General features: G+C 40.7%; 1 protein-coding gene across 3 annotated transcripts in view; it reads right to left on the bottom strand.

Annotated features, from left to right (window-relative positions):
- Window positions 1-1,539: 1,539 nt before the first annotated feature.
- MMP16 (matrix metallopeptidase 16) overlaps window positions 1,540-19,980 on the bottom strand; it is a 172,614-nt gene continuing 154,173 nt past the window's right edge. For all 3 annotated transcript variants that reach the window (XM_053395711.1, XM_053395712.1, XM_053395713.1), the window contains 3 exons: window positions 18,058-18,208; window positions 9,984-10,099; window positions 1,540-2,368 (listed from right to left, as the gene is read on the bottom strand). In XM_053395711.1, coding sequence (XP_053251686.1) covers window positions 2,034-2,368; window positions 9,984-10,099; window positions 18,058-18,208 — 602 coding nt within the window. In that variant the 3' untranslated portion in view covers window positions 1,540-2,033. The remainder of the gene's footprint in view (window positions 2,369-9,983; window positions 10,100-18,057; window positions 18,209-19,980) is intronic.

Here is a 19,980-nt window from a genome sequence, read left to right as displayed (position 1 = left end):
CAAAAACAATGAACAGAGATACATCCCATAGCCAACGTTGCCTCTATCATACTTCCTTCATCTTGCTAAAAACCGCAGCTGTCTGTCTCGAGACTTACTCGCTTCTAGCTTTTCAGTCTCAGCCACTGTGGTTCGCTGTTACACTGCCCATACCCATGTAAAAGCACTGTAGCAAAATGAAAGGGAATCTGCATGGCAACACATTGGTGTCACACATTGCAAACATTGCCATGTTTGTTGGTGTGTGGTGGCAATGAAAACAAAATATTTAGGATATACACTATCAATAGCATAAATGGATGTCAGGTCCTTGTTACTGGTGGCTACCATTGCATGGAGCAATGAAGACTGGATAAAAGAAGCAACAGAGATGTGGGAGGACTCCTGCAATGGCTTGGCATAGCACATCTTGAGAAACCAAAGACCAGCTATACTTGCAGCCACTTGTATTCTGTCTGCTGCAATGTCTTGTTTTAAAATAATGATTATCTAATATTGTTTGCTTCTGTTATATCACCATCAACAGAGTGAGCAAATCATTTTTTTAAAACGCTCTCTTATTTTAGGTTATTCTAATTGTGTGGTATCTAATCCACTTAGAGACCTACCAACCTGCCATGTGACCTGCCAATCATGATGACTTCTGGCATACTGGTCTCAGCTGCCATGTTTTGTTATGGTACTATATCGCGCCATATGGAAACTAGAGTGCATAAAGTCACTAGAAAGGAGGAGAGGCAGAAACAGAAGTCAATGATGCTAAGAGGGAAGGAAGGAGACGATTTGCAGAACTGATATGGTTTATGGACCACCTACAAAGGAACTTGTAAATCACAGGAAATAAGTTTTAGAATCCAGAATCTTTTTAAGCTGTGCGTTCCTATAATTTCCAGACTGCCAATGTTCACAGCCCTTGAAACTCTGAAAACCTATAGTTCTCAAAGGGTCACAGATTACACAAACCTAATACTAGCATTATGTTTCTCTGTAACATTAAGTGTCACTTTAGTTCACTGCAATCTACTTCACAGGCTTGCTGCATTCTGCTATGGTTTCAACATTAAGTGTTCTTGACAGACCTGTGGAAGGCCTGGGGCTGCTGGCCTGGTACAGCTCGGGGGGGGGGAAAGAAAGGAAAAAGAAGAGGAGGAGGCAGGAAACCAAAAAAATCTAAACCAATCAATAAAAAAGATACTATCTGAATATAGTAATGAATATAAATGTGTTAAAACATTGAGGACATAGCTCAGAACAGCTGTATAAAACACAAAATGAATGTATCATTAAGGCTGTTACTATATTGCAGATATTTTGGCCCCTTATTTGTTGGAAAATGGCTGTCCAAACAGTCTGAATTCCTGTGTGTCATCCTGGTCTCCCACTTAACAAAAATTATGAGTAGGAGTATAGGACTATATCCGTAGCTGACAGAAAGCAATCCTCTTTGGAGACAAAGCTGTTTTGGGTCTTCACACTTCCTGAAAGTTCCATTGTGATTGTTGTGTTATAGTTGCTCTATCTTTTCTCTTTTTTTAAAAAAAAAAAAATTGATTACATTTTTTATTATTTTTTTTTTGTTTTTTAAACCTCACGCAAAACTCTTTCAAAGGGGAGCAGGCTTCAAAGGGGACAGAAAAAACCCCAACAGAGACACTGGAGACGCTTCTTGTTTTCCCATATTTTTGCTGTAATATTTCCTCTTCTTTATGGAAAAATCCCGATAGTTTTGCATTGGGTGTACTGAGCGTGCAGAGAGGAAAAAGGCTAGAACCGAATGACAAAGAAAGACAAAAGGACTGGAGGAACGGCAGATACTGTGTACGATGGAAGCTTCCCACTGGAGTGAACTCTTACTTCCTGTGCAGGGTGCAGGCAGCCCCCTGGGTTTTAAAGATCAGCCCTGGTCGAGGGGCTGGACAGATGCCTGCTCCTAGATAGGAAACTGCATAACAGCTCTTCGGTTGATCTCAAGTTACCACGAACTCCTATGAGAGAGAGAGGGAGAGAGAGAGAGAGAGAGACATACCCCTACATCACACCCACTCTTGCATAGAGCGTTTGCAGTACAGTATGTGGCGGGGTGTTCCTTTCCTCTTGAACTGGAACACAGTGTAAACCAAGACAAGGAGGCACAGGGCCAGGATGCAGGGAATGACAATGGCTATGGCTTTCACAGTGCTGGCTGTGTTGTCCAGTTTGATGACAATGTCTACGTCATCCTGAGGGCTGTGTCGGTCTTTGTCCCGGTCTGCTGGTCCATCACAACCCATAAAATCTTTTAGGATGGATCTGGGGTATCCAGGTTCTACTTTGAGCATCTGGTTGTTGAATTTCCAGTATTCTTTGCCTTTGTAGAAATACGTGAAGCCTGAGGAAGAAAAGTGTGAATGTTTCAATGAGTTGCAATTTCGTCATGTCCAAAGTCAACAAAAGACAAGGAGCTGCTGAAACTTTGGAGTTAACAAGCAGGATTAAAACTGACATTTGGAAATTAATACAACGTATCCCGCCATTGCCAATATCCACCCAATAGGATCTCGCTACTCCATACCTTATTTGCAGCAACAATTGCTTCAAAACTCCCATATCTTCATCGCACCATTCTGCACAGTCAAACCTCGGTTGTCTAACATAATCCGTTCCGGAAGCCTGTCTGGATTCCAAAACATCCGACAACCGAGGCACAGCTTCCAATTGGCTACAAGAGCTTCTTGCACTCAAGTGGAAGCCGCCTTGGACATTCAGCTTCCGAAAAATGTTTGAAAACCTTACTTCTGGGTTTTTGGCGTTCAGGAGTTGAAACGTAAGATACCAGGGGCTTTCGGGATCTGAGGTTTGACCGTACAGGGTTCTGCCAATTATTGTGAAATAAAAAATATATCTTTGCTACACCCTGCATTTTAAAACTTGTACCTGGCAAGTACTTAGAAACCTCATGGCTGAACATTAACTCCCAACATCTGATTAGTGGATAAATAGAAAGGATGATAGAAAAGAGCTTTAGAAACCCCATACTTGTCATCAAACATGCTTTTCAGCTTCGGTTGTGTGAAATGCTACTGTAATATATGTTTAGGCCTCTTCTGATACATCTTTCTGGTATTTATTCCAGAAAGCATTCTCCTAATATGGACTGCTGGGATTTTAAAAAAAAACCTATTTTATTGTTGGTTTGTATTTTAGGATATTAGTTGTGGTTTTATTGTGAGTGGACTTGAGTGCACTTTACTGTACCAAACTGAGATTGAAAACAAGTTTTGAAAATTAGATAAACCTTAATTTTTATATTCAATAAAATTTGTCTGTTGAATAAACTTTGTCACAATTCTAGCTGCAGAGTTGGTAAATACAGTACCCATATCTGCATAGACAATACCAAAGCTTTTTCTTTGGGGCGACGCTGGGGTATGCATACTCCTAAATAGTTTGTGAAACTTTGTAATTTTCTCTATTTACTGTATTTATTTTTCCTGATTTGAACTATAAAATGGTGATTTTCTTGAGTCAAAATAAACATTTTTTTAGGAAAAAAAAGCACTGGACAATATTGAGCTAAATTGACCAGTTGTCTGACTCAGCAGCTTCATATGTTCCTATCATAATGCCATCATGTGTTCCCAATATACATACTCAAAGAAAAAGAAAAAAGATAATCGGAATAGCCCTTCCCTCACAGAACATTCTTTTTCTGACAACTTTATAGGGCATGTTGGTTTTTTCAAAAAAGACATGTCTTAATGTTGAAAAAAGTACGTCTGCTGAGAAACCAACGCATCAAAGCAATCCTTTGTTATGCACAGGAAACTGTATATGCATAACCCAACAAAACTGGGATTTTTTTTTAAAGTCCCATTAATTTAAGTGGGGAAGATTGAAGCATAATTTCGCTTGTGTCATGTCCTAAATGCCTATCTTCCCTAACTTTATGAAACAACCAAGACGGATGCATTTAGACCAGTGGAGCAGTGGCGTAGTGTGGGGGGTGCAGGGGGGGCCGGCCGCACCGGCCGCAACATCTGGGGTTAGGGCAAATCCACGGGTTAGGGGGTGCAAATCCACGGATTAGGGGGCGCAAATCCACAGGTTAGGGGGCGCAAATTACTTGCCTTGCCCCAGGTGCTGACAACCCACGCTACGCCACTGCAGTGGAGTGATTTAAGATCCTTATTTAAAATTGACATTTAAATAGGATCATAAATTATGCTCACCCTGAGTCCTGTTTGCTCAAAGAGCCCCTACCCAGCTTGGGAACATTGGTCAATTATAGCAAATTACAGCACTGTGCTAGACCCACCTACATTGCTCCTCCCTCTCGACTGTCTGGGTTGATTCTGTTCCCTATTACTTCTATGTCTTTGAGAGGAAATGCTGTATTAACTCTGCCAATGGAAAGCAGGTGTGCACAGCTTCAGATTTTCTGCAGGGAGCTAGAATTTGATCATTCAAGTGCAATCCAGGATAATTAAAAATGGTGCCTAATTGCAGAAATGCTGCTTTCCTGCCAAATAATCCAAAGCATTTGACTGGCCCAGATGAAAAGTGGCACCGATCCAGTCTGAAACAAACTTTCACAATGGGTGAACTTCCTCCTACTGTTTAAAAACTGTGCACAAATAGCTGGAGCGTTCTCTATCTTTACTATGTCACAGTTTGCATTCTGCAGTATTATAGGTCCCCAGAAAAGAAAATAAGAAGAATGGGCTTCATTTGTGATGCAAATAGTACTAATTGGAAAGTTTAGGTTCGATGCTAGTTTCAACTGCTTACACAAAAATGGGTTTTTGAAATTGCACTGCAGAGAGGAAAAACCTCTTTAGAGCATCTCATTTTCTATTCAAAATAGACCCAAACGCTTTCACCCATCACCATTTTTTGTTAGTTTCATGATGGAATAATATAAAAATCTTGTGCTATTGCTGTTATTTATTTTAATTGTCCTTCAGAAATTCTAGTGCGTAAGATATTACATGGGGTACTTGGGACTGTTGCAGGGTTTATTATCTCATAAATTTGTCCATTACTAGAAAACAGTAGCACAATGGAAATTGTCTTTCTTCCCAAAACTTTCTCCTTAAATATTATTTCCATATTAATTGACAACATATATCCTGTTGCCCCCACCTTCTTTGTTTCTTATATTCTGCCCATCAGCAAGTTGTGTTGCTTCTCCTGATACAACGTTGCAAAAGCACAGCCCTACCTTTCTGCCTCCTCAGCAAAATCTCTAATACACTTCCAATCATGTCTTACCGACCCACTGCAATATTCTCTGCATTTCCATTGTCACACCTTTTCTCAACTCTGTTCTAAACTCTACCACAAAATCATTTACCTTGTTTGTTCTTCAAACAACATTCCTTGTCAAAGTCTGTGTGACTTTCTGTTTCCTCCCATGTCCACCACAAACACCCAGTCCCTTCCTGGCCTTCTCTCAACCATCATGAACCAGTGTATTCCTGTAACCTCTCCTTCTACCCCATTACTCTCAGCCATCTAAAGGTCTCCTGCTCCCATAAGAGTCATCCACATGGTTGGCAATTTATATGCAAACAACTGGAGTACCTCTTTTTGGTGTTTAACAAAATAATATATGTTTACATCAAGTGTGCTACTGAAAATCAGCATAATTTGCTCACTCTGTTGCTGGTTGGGTTGGAAAATGCATAACTTGATGATGCTGTAAAATATACTGCATGTTACAGTGAAGGAGGAGAGAACTTGAAATAGGGAGAAATGTCATTTTTGGTGGCAGCTCCCCTTACCTAATTGTAATGCATAACTCTGCCCCAAGTCCTGCTAAAATGTATAAAACTTCCTTCTAAAGCTTTCTGCATAACTCAAAAGCTTACACATCTTTTTTTCTCAAACAGAGCTGGTCCTGTTGAAGATATTTCTTACTATCAAGAAGCTTTCAAAAGTAGACGTAAGAATAGGAGACATATATCTCAGTTTCTGTTGTTTTTAATCAAGCAACACAAATGTTTCTCCCCTCCCCCAAAATGAACAAGGAAGCTAAAAGGATTAGCGCTATATTAATGAAAGATGTTGTTTAATTGGAAGCAGTTCCTCTGAAGTTTCTCCCCTGAAGCTATCTGGTACAATTTCAAGTCAAATCTTTATCTGAAGAGTAGAAGAGAAATGGTTTCAGGCAAAAATTCATCAGAGTTCTCTGAAAGTAGGTTGTGGGGTTTCTCATTTGCTTGTTTCATTGTCCGTTGATGCAATCACCAATTGAGCCATGCAGGGATCTTGACTTTGGGGGACAATTCACAGCACTGTTCCTTGCAGGCTTCACCAGGCAACTTTCAATACTTAGTTTTCCTTCTCCGAGAGCCCAGAGGATTTCTTACATTTAGCCTCGAAGAAACGACATTAACAACAACACAACACAAAGGCAAAAACGGCTCGCTCCTTAATTGTATTGTCTGCCTAGGTCTCAGGTATCTTTGCTGTTATTTTAGTAACTGAAAACCAATGAAGTTCAGTGTGACCTCAGGGCCACTTCACACACTACAGAAAAAGAATGAATCCCCATGTCTCCTCAGTGAATTGACCGTGATTTTGCTGAAACATTTCAAGAGAACCCACTCATCTCAAAATGCCTCGGAAACACTCTGCTGTGAAGTGCAATTGGTTCAGGTTTCCAGGCATTCATTTACTGTATGTTTTCAGACACACAGGTGCCCTTTACAGAAAATTTACTGACCTGCACTGAAAATATGGAGGTCCATTCCCCGCCCCGCCCCCCGTACTGCACAGCTATTTACACATAAATAAAATGGAAATTATTGCATCCTGAAAGCAAAGGCTGGAATCTCTGGGCTAGTTTTGTAGCCCTCTGACTGGGAAGCAGCGAAACTCCACTCACATTCTATCACAGGGGACAACAACACAACCCCCCTATTATTTCTGGTGTTGTTGTTTTTCTTTGCCATCACTGTGCAAAGTATGAGTGGAGAAGTCCCTGTCCTAAGAGGCTTACAGTCTATCATTCAACATAGATAAGACATAGGTGAAAGGAGAGGGAAAAGGCAAGAGTGCTATCATAGAAGAATATGTAGCTATTTCAGTTTCACCTACTTAGTCCTATATTTAGGGCTGCTACCTTTGGTCAGGCAAAATACAAGACAGATTGCTGGTTGGGGGGCACAATACTCTCATGACACCAAATCCTGCCCCCCCCCGTGGAGGCGGGTTCCTCACATTCAGCTTCCCACCTCCCTCAGCAACTTGGCCCCACTCTTTCACTCAACTCACATAGACAGCCAGGGGCCGGGGATAGATGGCCAGCTGCCATGGGCAACTTGAGTTGCAGCTCCAGCCTCTCACCCATGCTGGCAGCAGAAGAGCACGGAGGAAGAGGGAGGAGGAAAGGGCAGGGTGGTGCAGAGGGCCAAGTGGTGGGGCTGAAGAGGGGCAGCAGCAAAAGGGAAGAAAGGAATGGGCGAAGGAGACCACTTCTTTCCTCTTCCCTCTATTGTCGCTTACGCCAGGCCGCGTTCCTCATCAGCTGCTCTGACAGCGATGCAGCCGCCATTTTGGGCCAGCTGTCTCTCTCTCATGCCCGACAGTGTTAAGGAAGGGAGGGGTGCTCCTGGGGTTGGTGGGGATAATACAGTAGATATAGTAGTGGTGAGGACATTGATGATGATAATTTATTATTTACATCCTGTCCATCTGGCTGGGTTTATTTCTTTGACATCTGATGGGAGGGCGTTCCACAGGGCGGGCACCACTACTGAGAAGGCCCTCTGCCTGGTTCCCTTTAACCTCACTTCTCGCAGTGACAGAACCACCAGAAATCCCTTAGAGCTGGACCTCAGTGTCTGGGTTGAATGATGGGGGTGGAGATGTTCCTTCAGGTATACTAACAGGGAGCGAGGAGAAGGGAGATGGGCAGGGGGCACCAACCAATGAATGGGATCTACCCTCTGCCCTGTCTGCCTAAACCCTCTCTCTCACTCTCCACCAGACCCATCCTTTCCCCGCATATTCTGAGGAGGATGAACTCAAATATTGGGGAAAAGGTGTCCTGTTTGAAATCCACACAGGGCAGGGGGCACTTTTGTCCAGAACAGGGACGGTCACATTTTCTAAGGACAGGTGGCAACCCTACCTTATATTATAGTGATTAGAAGGTGCAGCAAAGGCTTTATTTGCACATCAGTATGATGCACTGAAAATATAGTGGTACCTCGGTTTTCGGACATCTCAGAAGTCGAACGTTTCGGCTTTTGAACAGTGAAAACCCAGAAGTAACTGCTTCAGTTTTTGAACGATTTTCAGAAACCACATGGCTTCCATATTGAGTTTTCCGGATGGAAATGCATGCTTTGGTTTCCGAACATTTCGGAAGTCAAATGGTCTTCTGGAATGGATTACGTTTGAAAACTGAGGTACCACTGTACTTGTGATATGTCCACAACTCCCACTTGCATGTTTATTGGTTAAATGTAATACATTTAAGGAAGCCAGCTAATACAGCATGAGATTACTCTTATCAGCTCTGATTCACATATAGAGCATATTTGTGTGCAACAACAGCACCATTCACTGCTGTGAATCTGGGAATGCTCTCCCCAACCTCACACACACCTTACAGAAGTGAATGAAGATGCCTTGACACATTTAGCACTCTGTATTTACACTGGAGCCAAATTTAATTGAAATGCATTTCCAATCCTACCTAGTGCATCAGATACTATATATACTTTAACACAAGTCTTTATAGTTTTCATGGCAATAAATGTAAGAACACAGTGTTGCACAAACTAGTTTCCTGCTGCAAAAAAGAAAAAGAAAGAAAAAAGAAACTTCCGCCCTCACACACCCAAAATGCTCAGCTCAGGAAAGATTTTCTATTGATGGATGAAACAGACTTAAAGCAAGGAAGTGATTAAGAGTATTCCCGAGAAGAAAATGTTGTCTGCAGAAATTAGATATTTGAGCCAAAGGAAGGAATAAAGATTCTAAACTAGGGGGAAATGTCTCATAATCTTTTACAGGGGAGACACGTCCTGAGGGAAGAAGGAAGGGACAAAAAAAAACCCAATCTCTGTTAAATCAATCACATGTGGAGAGCTAGAGGTACGTAGCAAGTGAAACTGGTTGCAATCCCATATCTTTATTTCACTCTCAAGACCACATCATCAAATTGTTAAGGGCAGTAATTAATATGCACATAATGACGACTTTCAGCATCAAGAAAAGTCTATGGTGCTTTGTCTTAGTCCAGGGGTTATAGTGGTTACATAAATGTGCAATATAGTTTAGCTATAACTTTGCAATAAATAATTTAGTACTGATGTAAACTTAGGTTCAAAACCACTGGGTCATCCTTTGCTCTTCTTTATTTTGCATCAGATAGCAATGAACTTGTGATAACACTTTGCAATTGTGTGCTCCACAGCACAAAAGTAGATTCACCTGGATAAAGCCAATGGGGCAAAAATTTGCACAACGCAAGCAAATTATACTCCAGACTAAATCCAGAAGCGGTGAGCCAGTGTTTGGAGAATAAGGTTCAAAGTGATAGAGAAACAGCATACACAAGAGATGGGCAAACTCTAACAAGAAAATCCCATTCTGGATTAATTTGGAAATGACTCTATATTATTGTAATCTGCAGCAAATAGCAGCTCTGGGTGGCAAATTTTCAGTGAATGAATGACATGGGGAGAAATGTATATTTACACTTCCCCTGTTCCACCATCTTGATCTATGAGTCTGAAGAAAGAGGAGGGGATTCCCAATCACTGGATTCAAAGATTAATATGGAAAAAATCTGAGAACAAATAGAATATTTTAAAAATTCCTAGAAATCCAAAATCATCTATTTATAGGTGTGCTGACATGGGGTTACAAAGCAGTGTAAATTCAGGTAGCAAGGCACAGGTCGAAAAAGTGAGGTACTTAAAAGATGGTCTGCAGATCAGGAAGATTGTTTTATTAAAGAACAATAACATGCACAAGAAGCTACGTACCATTTTCTTTGTGGACAAAGGCTCCCTGAGGTGATTCCGGGATACCTTTCCATATTGTGATTGGTTTGGGATAACCAGGATCCATAGTTCTCATATCTTCACTGTACCTCCAGTACCTAATAAACAAAGCTACATGATTAGAATATGCATTAATGAATGCCTATTTTCAATGTCAGAAAAGAAACACTGAGTGCAATTATGAAATCAGGGCAACAACATCCTTCCTGCTTTAGGTACATTCCCAGGTAACAAAGGCGTTTTATCTGCTTGCCGATTGGACAGCTGTTTCTAGTAAGGGCACAGTAGATAAAAAGATTTGCCTAGTTTGAAAACCAAATCAACAAGCGCCTTCTGCATAATCAGAACAACTCTGATGCCTAGGGGTTCTACAAAGCCGCACAAGGAGGAACATTATATGCAAAGATCCATAATAATGTTTCAGTTGAAGTTTTAATCACACACAAGCCATTAAACTCTGAGTTAAGGTTCCCACAGCAATCTTAACTCTTCTCTTATGAATGCTTTACAGGAGTCTTTTGTTACCCAATCATGCAATATGCATTAAATAATTCAATATGCTGAATTCTGTACATGCTAAATCTGGGTACAGAGAAATATTTGCAGTAAAACAAAACAACAACAGCAGCAGTAGTGCACAAATTCAGAGTTGCTAAGGCTGTATTCCTATGGATATTTACACAGGAGTAAGCCCCACATAATACAGTGGACCTTACTTCTGAGTAATGTGCACAAGATTACACTTCAATACTATTTTAAAGCAAGGTGTTGTCAATATGCTTAAGATGTGAAGTTTTATTTCTCTGTTACATCTGAATCAGGAAAAGCTGTGAGAGACGCAGAGGGGTATCTGGATGCAATGTAGGGGCAATAAAGTGAGTCTGAATCCTGAGAAGACGGAGTCTTGTTGGTTGGGTGGTTACCAGATTTTGCTTATTATGTGGGCTGCTTGTGATTGCCTAACCATGTTCTTGCAATGTGCTGTGAGCAGTGCTCAGCACCAAAAGGTAGAGGAAGCCCCAGTGTTGTCCCAGCCAAAGCAAAGTGGGTTACAACTTTGTAGGCCACACAAAGGGTCGGTCATGAAGGAAGCGCTAAGCCAAAACTTCTGCCCTATCAGTTCAGGGTTCTTTTAATCCTGCTTGTCATGGTTTTTTAAAAAATCTGGCTTTAAACATGCAGCTGCACTTCCACCTCCACCTGCATGACAGTGAGTCTTTCAGAAAACAATTGGGTGCTCTTCCGTGTGCATTGAATTGAGCAGCTTATCTTATAGAAATTGCTGGGTTTTCCCCATAATATTTCTAAAAAATAAATCTTTATTTTAGAGGCTTCCTCCCAGCAGAAGTTCACTGTGCATGCCAAATATATTTTGTTGCTGATCTGCCAAAGGCTTTTTGTTTTCAAGATTAAGCTTAAAATCATGTGCGATGTTTTGAGACGAAGTCATTTTAGTTATTAGAAAAAAAGGCTTCTATCCATTCCCTAAAGCATGAATAAAACTCTTTTTTCTTCATGTTTTATGATAGGTGAGAAAAGAGATGAGTGGTCTTTCTGCAGTATTTTCACAGTCAATAAAAATTCACTTTCGGTCACAACTATGTGTCAGAAATTACATATGAATGAAGAGACACACACAGGAGGGGGGAGTGTTTCAAAACAAGAAAGCAATTTGTATAATTTTCATTGAAAATGGCCATTTGATCCTACACTCTCAAATGCAATATGCATTAGTCTTCCTCAGGTATTAATCCCATCATAACATTAATGGGGAATGTTGCCACATTGCTCGACCACCTCTAGACATCTATGCATTGGGTTAGATGTCTGTTCTAAAGAAGCCTGTGTGTGAGCTCATCCATAGACTTCTTCACAACAGATGTCCCAGCAGGAGCGTCCTTGATACTGGGGAACTGGTCAGCAGTGTGGACCCACCCCCTGGTAACTATAGACTATATTCTTCACATGATTCAGACATGGAGGCTATCTTAAGTTCTCAGTTCATCAGAGGTTTAACAAAACAGTCTGAGACATGCTAATTCAGAAGTAAATTTGATTTACTTAATGGCAATCTGACCAATAACTGAGGTCTTTGGGGGAGCGACTGTTAATGGTCAGATGCATGGCTCATTTTCTCCAGGAGCTGTGTGCTCTATACTGTGAGCCAAATTTTATGGAACTCCTTTCCAGTTGAAGTCAACCAAGCCCCCTCCCATTCAAATTTCTAGTCCCTACTGAAGACTTTATTTCAGCAAGCATTTCAAACACCAGGACTGGTGAGATGAGAATGATAGTGAGATTGAACACATTATTGAGAAGAAAATGAAGGCCTTTCAGATATGGCAAAGAGATAGAAACTATGCCACTATGAAAAAAACCCTATGCCAATGCTAAGGCTGAGGTTCAAAGAAGAACTAGAGAACTAAAGAACACCTGGTAGATAAAAAAAAGCTCAAGAGATTCAGCACTTAGCTGACACTCATGATGCACAGAGTTTCTTTAAAGTCACAATGACCACCTATGGACCAATAAATAATGGCATATGCTCCCTACGCTCAACAGATGGTACCACACTTCTAAAAGATAAAGAAACTATTGCATTACACTGGAAAGAACATTACCAGCATCTCCTTAGCCACAGCTGCTGAGGTCTTCTCAAAACTTCCACAAAAACAAATTAGAGATGAGCTTTCAGTATCTCCAAATCTGGGAGAGTTGTGTACAGCTATTAACCAAATGAAAAACAACAAAGCCAGCAGACCTGATGGGATGCCTTCCGATGTCTTCAAAGTGGGCGGAAGTGAACTTACACAACAACTTCACAACCTCATTGAAAAAATCTGGGAGAGAAAGCAGATCCCAGCAGACTTTACAGATGCCAAAATTATCAACCTTTTTTTAAAAAAGGTGATAGAATGGACTGTGGAAACTATTGAGGCATCTCTTTATTAGCTGAGGCCAGCAAAATTCTTGCAAGGATCTTAGCAAACTGTCTTCTAACTATATCTGAGGCTACACTTCCTGAATCCCAAAATGGTTTTTGACCTTCTAGGGGGACAGTGGACATGATTTTCACCACTCAACAGCTTCAAGAAAAATGCAGAGAGCAAAACCAACCCCTGTATATGGTGTTTATTGACCTAAGGCCTTCAACACTGTAAATAGTAATGCCCTGAGGACTGTCCTTCTGAAAATTGGCTGCCCAGATAAATTTGTGAACATCCTCCAGCTCCTCCACGATAATATGACAGCAACAATCGCAGATAACAATGGCTCTCAAAGTGAACCATTCACAGTGGGATCAGATGTTAAACGGGATTGTGTTATCGCCCCAACTCAATTTATTATTTTCATTGTCATGTTCCTACACATTGTTGAAGGAAAACTCCCCAGCGGGGTAGAAATCATATATCAAACAGATGTGAAAGTTCTTTAACTTGGGTAGTTTGAAAGCAAAGAGTAAGGCTATTGTAACTTCCATCATCAAGCTTCAATATGCTGATGACAACATAGTGTGTGCATACTCAGAGTATGACCTCCAGAACATCCTAAATATCTTCACAGAAGCTTACGAAAAGCTTGGCCTATCACTCAACATCCAAAAAACCAAAGTGCTGCACCAACAAGCACAAAACAACCCTTCTGCAGTTCCACAAATCCAACTTAACATTTTAACATTGGAAAATGTTGATCACTTCTACCTGGGTAGCTATCTTTCCACAAGGGCTGACATTGATGCTGAAATCCAGCATTGCCTGAGCTCTGCGAGTGCAGCTTTCTCCCGAATGAAGTGAAGAGTGTTTGAGGACTGGGACATTCTCAGGGAAACAAAAATGCTTGTTTACAAAGCTATTGTACTACCAACCTTACACTTGTGAAACATGGACCACTTATAAATGTCATCTCTAACTCCTCGAAAGATTCCACCAAGGTGTCTCTGAAAAAAATTGCATATCACTTGGGAAGACAGGCGAACTAATGCCAGTTTACTGGAAAAAGCAAAGATCACCAGTGTTGAAGCAATGATTCGTCAACATCAACTTCGTTGGACTGGTCATGTTGTACGGATGCCTGATTATCATCCTCCAAAACAGCTACTCTATTCTGAACTTAAAAATGAAAAGCATAATGCTGGTGGTCAACAAAAGAGGTTTAAATACTTTCTCAAGGCAAATCTAAAAAAATTTAATATAAACACTGACAACTGGGAAATACTGGTCTGTGAGTGGTCCAGTTGGAGAATAGCCTTTACCACAGGCGTCATGGGCTTTGAAGACGCTCGAATTCAGGACAAAATGGAGAAACATGCTAAGAGGAAGGAACGTTTGGCAAACCCTCACCTTGATCAACTCCCACCCAGAAACCTATGTCCCCACTGTGGAACGACATGGGGATCCAGAACTGGCCTCCACAGTCACTTACGGACTCACTGTTAAAACCGTGTTTATGGAAGACAATCTTACTCAGCTACGACTGATTGCCAAAGAAGAAAGAAGATTCCAGTAGGTATTTTAACTGAATTCTGTTTTTATAGCTTTAATCTTTATTGTGTACTATTCGATTTAAGCACTATATAAATGCCCCAAAATTATATTATATGGGGGAGTGTATTTATTGATTTTGTTTTGCTCCTGTTTTTATTATATAATTTATGTTTTTATCTTGTATGTTTACTTTGTCAGCCATCCTGAGAAGTACGGATGAAGGGTAGTTTACAAACTGAATAAATAAAAAATAATAAAATAAATAAATGTATAAACCAAATCAAACACAGAGCTGAATTCTCAGGATTTTTTTAAAAAAAATTTAGAAGAAGGGTGCCTGCACATAGATTAAAATCACTGAACAAATGAAGTCCATCTTTCCATGTACAGATAAAGAGATTCACTAGTGGCAAAATTCAAAAATAAAATGGGTTTGATCACCATGGCCTCCAATTACAAAGCCTCAAGTGAGTTCAGAAACAGGGTAATAAGGGGAAGAGAGCCAATTGGTTTTTATAAAAAAGCAAAAACAAAACCAACAGGCATTCAAGCAAAGTATAGATAAAGTCATCTGGCACTGTCTCTTGCACAGCTCTAGCAAATTTAACTGAATTCTGCCGGGCAAACCCTACTTCATGGGATTAATTCAAGATTGTACTCAGTAGAAAAATCAGCATAGATTTATCCAGCATGGTTATGTACTTTTCTATTTATTTCACTTCTTTGGGACTTCCTCATTCATGTGTACATTCTCCTTGTGGTTTTCCAGGCACATTTTTCTCCTATGAGGACTGCAGCATATTTTCACGGTCTTAGCAGGGAGGCCATTTTGCTTCTTTGACTTTGGCATCACCTCTCGCCTGTCTCTTTCATGCCTGACAACCTCATTGCTACTAAAGAAGCAACGGTGGGTTGTCCTAATTCAGAAAGAAAACCGTAATAGGCTTATTCATGCAATTAAAACCAGCAGGAGGATTCAACTCTAACATTACATTAAGAAGGGGGGGGAGGAAGGTGATATAAACAATATGTACTGTGAAGCTTAGTGGGATATGGGCTTATTCCCACTGGTGGTCAATATCCTGTAATAGCTCAATTATCTTAGCATGGCTCATGTTCTTCGATCTTCTTCTTACATACTGTATTGCATTTATGTCCTGCTGAGGTTCATTATGCTTGCTACAGTTCTAAGTAGCAGCCTCTCCATCAGCAGAAGTTTCCTTTGATAGTTCCCTCTAGGTTGATTTTTTTTAAGTATATTGCTCAAGCTAATAGTATTTTAGGAAGACCTTGACTTAGCATAGCTGCCTTTGGAAATAAACCTACTATACAAAACCTCAATCGAATAAAACTTACAGAAAGTGTAAGTCACAAATGCAGAAACAGGATGCCAACCATTGTCTTGGTCCCAAGAACCTGCAGGTTGAAAACTGTTGCCCAGGAATAAACTTTTAAAAAATAACAAATCTCCCTATCTGCAGGAGACAAACTATAGGACAGGTTTTGTTCACAGTAGATGCTGATTGCAATATGCTTGAAATTAAGCATACTTTTCAGGCGTCAAGATGTTGCCTACTTCTTCTCCCAAGGCTGGTACACAGAAAAGAAGGCTCCATTTATAAAACTGATTGTGACAGTCTTCATAATATAGACTTATATAGCTCAGAAAGGCAAACAAAATTAGCAGCACAGTTGGGGAAAAGATTTAAACAGCATGCATGCTTGCAGGGATGCAACTGAGAGTCTCACACACTCCATAGAGCTCCTACTGCCTATGGTGCCCAGTAAAATTGTTGGTGCTGTATTCTTCTTTCTCTCTCTTTTTATTTCTTTTTATCTTTATTTCTTATTTCTTTATTTCTTGTGTTTTCTCTTTCACATTTTCCTTCTATCCACTCTACTTTTGCCTGCGTTTTATCTTTTGAGAAATGCACAGGAAGGTGATGGATGGAAGGTGAAAGATCCTGTATGAAGATCCTGGGAGAAGGAAGGGAAGCTACCAGGTGACTCCTGGGAAGGTCCATACCCTTTTGTGTGAAACAAGCGTTAAGTTCCACCTCTGCTAGAGCGCTTTGTATTTTTTCTTTCTTCTCCTCTTTCTCTTTTTCCCCTTTTATGTTATTTTCTTTTTTCATTTTCATTTAGATTAATCTGTTTTTATTGTATTTTATGCTGAAAATATATATATGAAAATATATATATGAAAAAACACCAGGAAATCTAGTTACACACACAGGGTTCATTCCCTGAATTGCATATATACACAATGTTATTCAATATACTGAGAGCTTCTATATATTCAAGTGCTTCCAAGTGGATTTGAATATTAGAGGAAGGCCCATAACTATTTACAGCTGCACAGCTGTGACCTGACCATGAAGGAAATGAGGAAAAGTCCATTCCCCTGTGGTTTCTATAAGCATCTAGGCAACAGGAGTTGCACTTTGGTCAGTGCTACACATTCAGGAGCTCCAAATCTCACACAGAACTTCCAAATAAGCAAGGACATCTCAGTGTTAAGGTAGCTCCATATATATCTCCCTTGTGAAAGGTTGAAATCATTGAGATACTATCAAAGTAGAAAACATGAGATAGGCAGAAAAATATTTTGGTGGTGCCAAGATCCCCTTAAGACAGATAGAAGTCACAGCATGACTTCCCATCGCCTTTAGGGTCCAAGGGGGAATTGATTCATGCCCCTGTACTAGACGTTCTGCTCTCTGCTAATCTTTCTGCAGAAGGACAAAACACTAGGACCAATCTTTGCCACAGATTCATCTTGGTCCAAAATAAGGCAGCAGGAAGTTGGGGAGACAGAGCAGCAGGGAACTGGAGCAAGGTAGAGCTAAATCTCCTTCCTCTTCTATCAGTGCTTGTTTGCCATGTTGAGGTAAACCCTGCTTAACTACCAAGAGCACTGAGGATTAAAACAATGCATTAACAAAAGTCACAGTTCATTTTAGAAGCAATCCATGCACAACACTTGCTTCACACAAATAACATAATGCATAAAGCTAAACTGCTCTGAGAGTACGAAGCAGATTGTAGGTCTTCCGTCATCCTCCATTTCTGTCGCCAAACTCATACTGAAATTGTAACACTTTGTTTTCAGTGTTGTGACCCTAAATTCTTTTGTGCTAGGATTTCAAAAGTACAAGCACAGAAGTGAAGGGAGATAGAAAAATATGCAAATTCATTGAAAACTTTCAGTACCTAGGTCTCTGAAGTTATTTGACATCACCTGTAAGATGTATATAAAACAATTAATTGCAGGCTAAATGAAAATAAATGGCAAATGAACGTGCACAGTAGAACCTGAAACCTCAGAGACTTGCTTCCCTTGACAGAGAAGATTTATAATAGTTGGGCAAACACAAAAGATACAGATCTTAACCTGTGTGGAAGCGTACATATAAAGCCCTGAAATAGTAAACAGTCAACCCAACACTAAAAATTCCATGTGTGTAATATTTTTCACAAGGCCATTGGAAAACAAAGGAACACAACCAGTCATACACAAATGCTATGAAAATAACAGGTTGATTAGTCCCTTCCAGGATGACTATACCAACCTATCTCCTTTGAAGAAGTAGGTTTTCCCAACGTCTTCCCACCAAATTGCTGAATCAATACCATGGGGTGGAATCCCACTGCCCAATGTTATCAAGTCATGAGGATATCCTGGCTGGAGAGTGGTGTCCTTGAAGACCCAGAACTTGTTACCTGAGAGCAGAGGGAAGGGAGAAAGATCCACATTAGCTTCTCGTACTATCATTTGTTGATAAATGCATCCAACAGGCTCTTTCCCTTGAACTCTCCCCAAGAAATATGTAAGACATTAATTAGAAAAAAGAACACAACAGAACACAATGCAGATATCAACATATGAACCAATATCCAGACATTGGCTGTCATTCCTCAGAATTCCAAATATGCTGCAGAATCCAAAATTCCAAATGGAGCAGGCCGCCACAATTTGTGCTGTGGATCACCAAGCTGAAAGCAGCTCGTCAACCATGAATGGTGGCCCACCAAGAGACTTCATATGCTGCTTGGCTGTAAAAATGGGTTGTGGTGAGCTGATGATTCATGGCTACTGGGCTGCTTTTAGTAGGTCATGAGAGGTGGAGGCCTGCTGTATTTGAATTCTGCAGCATGTTATGAGCTGCCACGGAGTGAAAGGCTTTGTCTGTGGTAAGATCAAGAAATGCCCAAGTTTAGCAAGCTGCTTGAGCTACAGAACTGGAAAAACTTCAGCTGATGATGTAGTTCCTTAGAAGCAGGCTGTCAATTTGTAGTGCGGACATGCCGCAAGACACCCTTAGGCATAGAAGCTAATGGGAAAGTGGATACATTTCTCAACACCAATCATTTTAGAAAATGACATGTACAAAAATGGGAACCCATATCCTTTCTTGTGCTTAACAAAGTATCCAGGCAGACTTGCCTCACGTACACATATCGGCCCTTAGGCACTGTTTTTGTTACAAACATTTTTAAATTCACCCCAAAGATTGAGGATCAAGTCTGCGCTAGAGTCACTGTGATGGAAAAACCAGAGGGTTGCTTCACGGTTTGTTTTATAGATATCCCTCTGCGGCATTAAATAAGGGAAGTCTTAAAGAGTAATAAGAGGATGCAGGGGGAAAATCAGGAAATAGTTTGGTTTCTTCGGCCAGTATCTTTGAGATTTACAGCATCTCCTTTTGTCACATTTTTAATTAGGAAATGGGATACGGTTTCAATCCTTCCCATGCTCAACTTGCGAACTAAATCTTTCATCAGCTCCTTTGCAACTGCTTAAAAATCCGCTTTCAAGCATGAGAATGCTCCTACTCCTACATTTCAGATACATTCTTCTTATTCAAGAAAACATTCACGTCATTCTATTGCCTCCCCAATATGCATCACTAGCAGTTGGGGTCGTTACAACTTACCTGGATGGAAGTTGGGTAGGGCAGAGTGATGGTGAGGTTGGGACTATGAAGGCACTCCAGTGGGAGGGCAAGAGAGGTTCTGCTGGTGTGTCTTGGTAGCCCCAACCTCACAGTGCCATCCAGGTAAGCCACAGAGAGCAGCACTGTGGCTCTGATCTACCACACAAATGTGGCATACTGATATGCACCATTGTTTTGATGCTCTCCTCCCCAGTGGAACACATCCAAGATATTCAGGATCCATTCAGGTGCTTTTAAACTGCATTCATAGCGAAGTGGTGATGATGCACGTGCTGCTTCTATCTCAAACCATGTCACAATGAGTGGAGAGAACTGAAGGGGGATAGTAGGTGTGTTTGTCTGAACGTAAATACGTTCCCTGTGATTGGGAACAGTGTGTGAACAGGATTTTCGATCACAAGGAGGATTGCAATTATTCTGTCCAACATATTTATGACCCAATGAATCCAGCCCAGAGACCAGTGCCTCCTCAATAAGCATCACTGCCCTTTCACCCTTTGTGTCCATCTGTGGGCCACTGTTGGCTTTCAGGTTCAC

The sequence above is a fragment of the Podarcis raffonei genome, chromosome 7, assembly GCF_027172205.1.
Source record: "Podarcis raffonei isolate rPodRaf1 chromosome 7, rPodRaf1.pri, whole genome shotgun sequence".
In the NCBI taxonomy this organism is placed as follows: Eukaryota; Metazoa; Chordata; class Lepidosauria; order Squamata; family Lacertidae; genus Podarcis; species Podarcis raffonei.
Note: the sequence above shows the minus strand (reverse complement) of the source record. Positions and strands in the feature narration are given on the sequence as shown.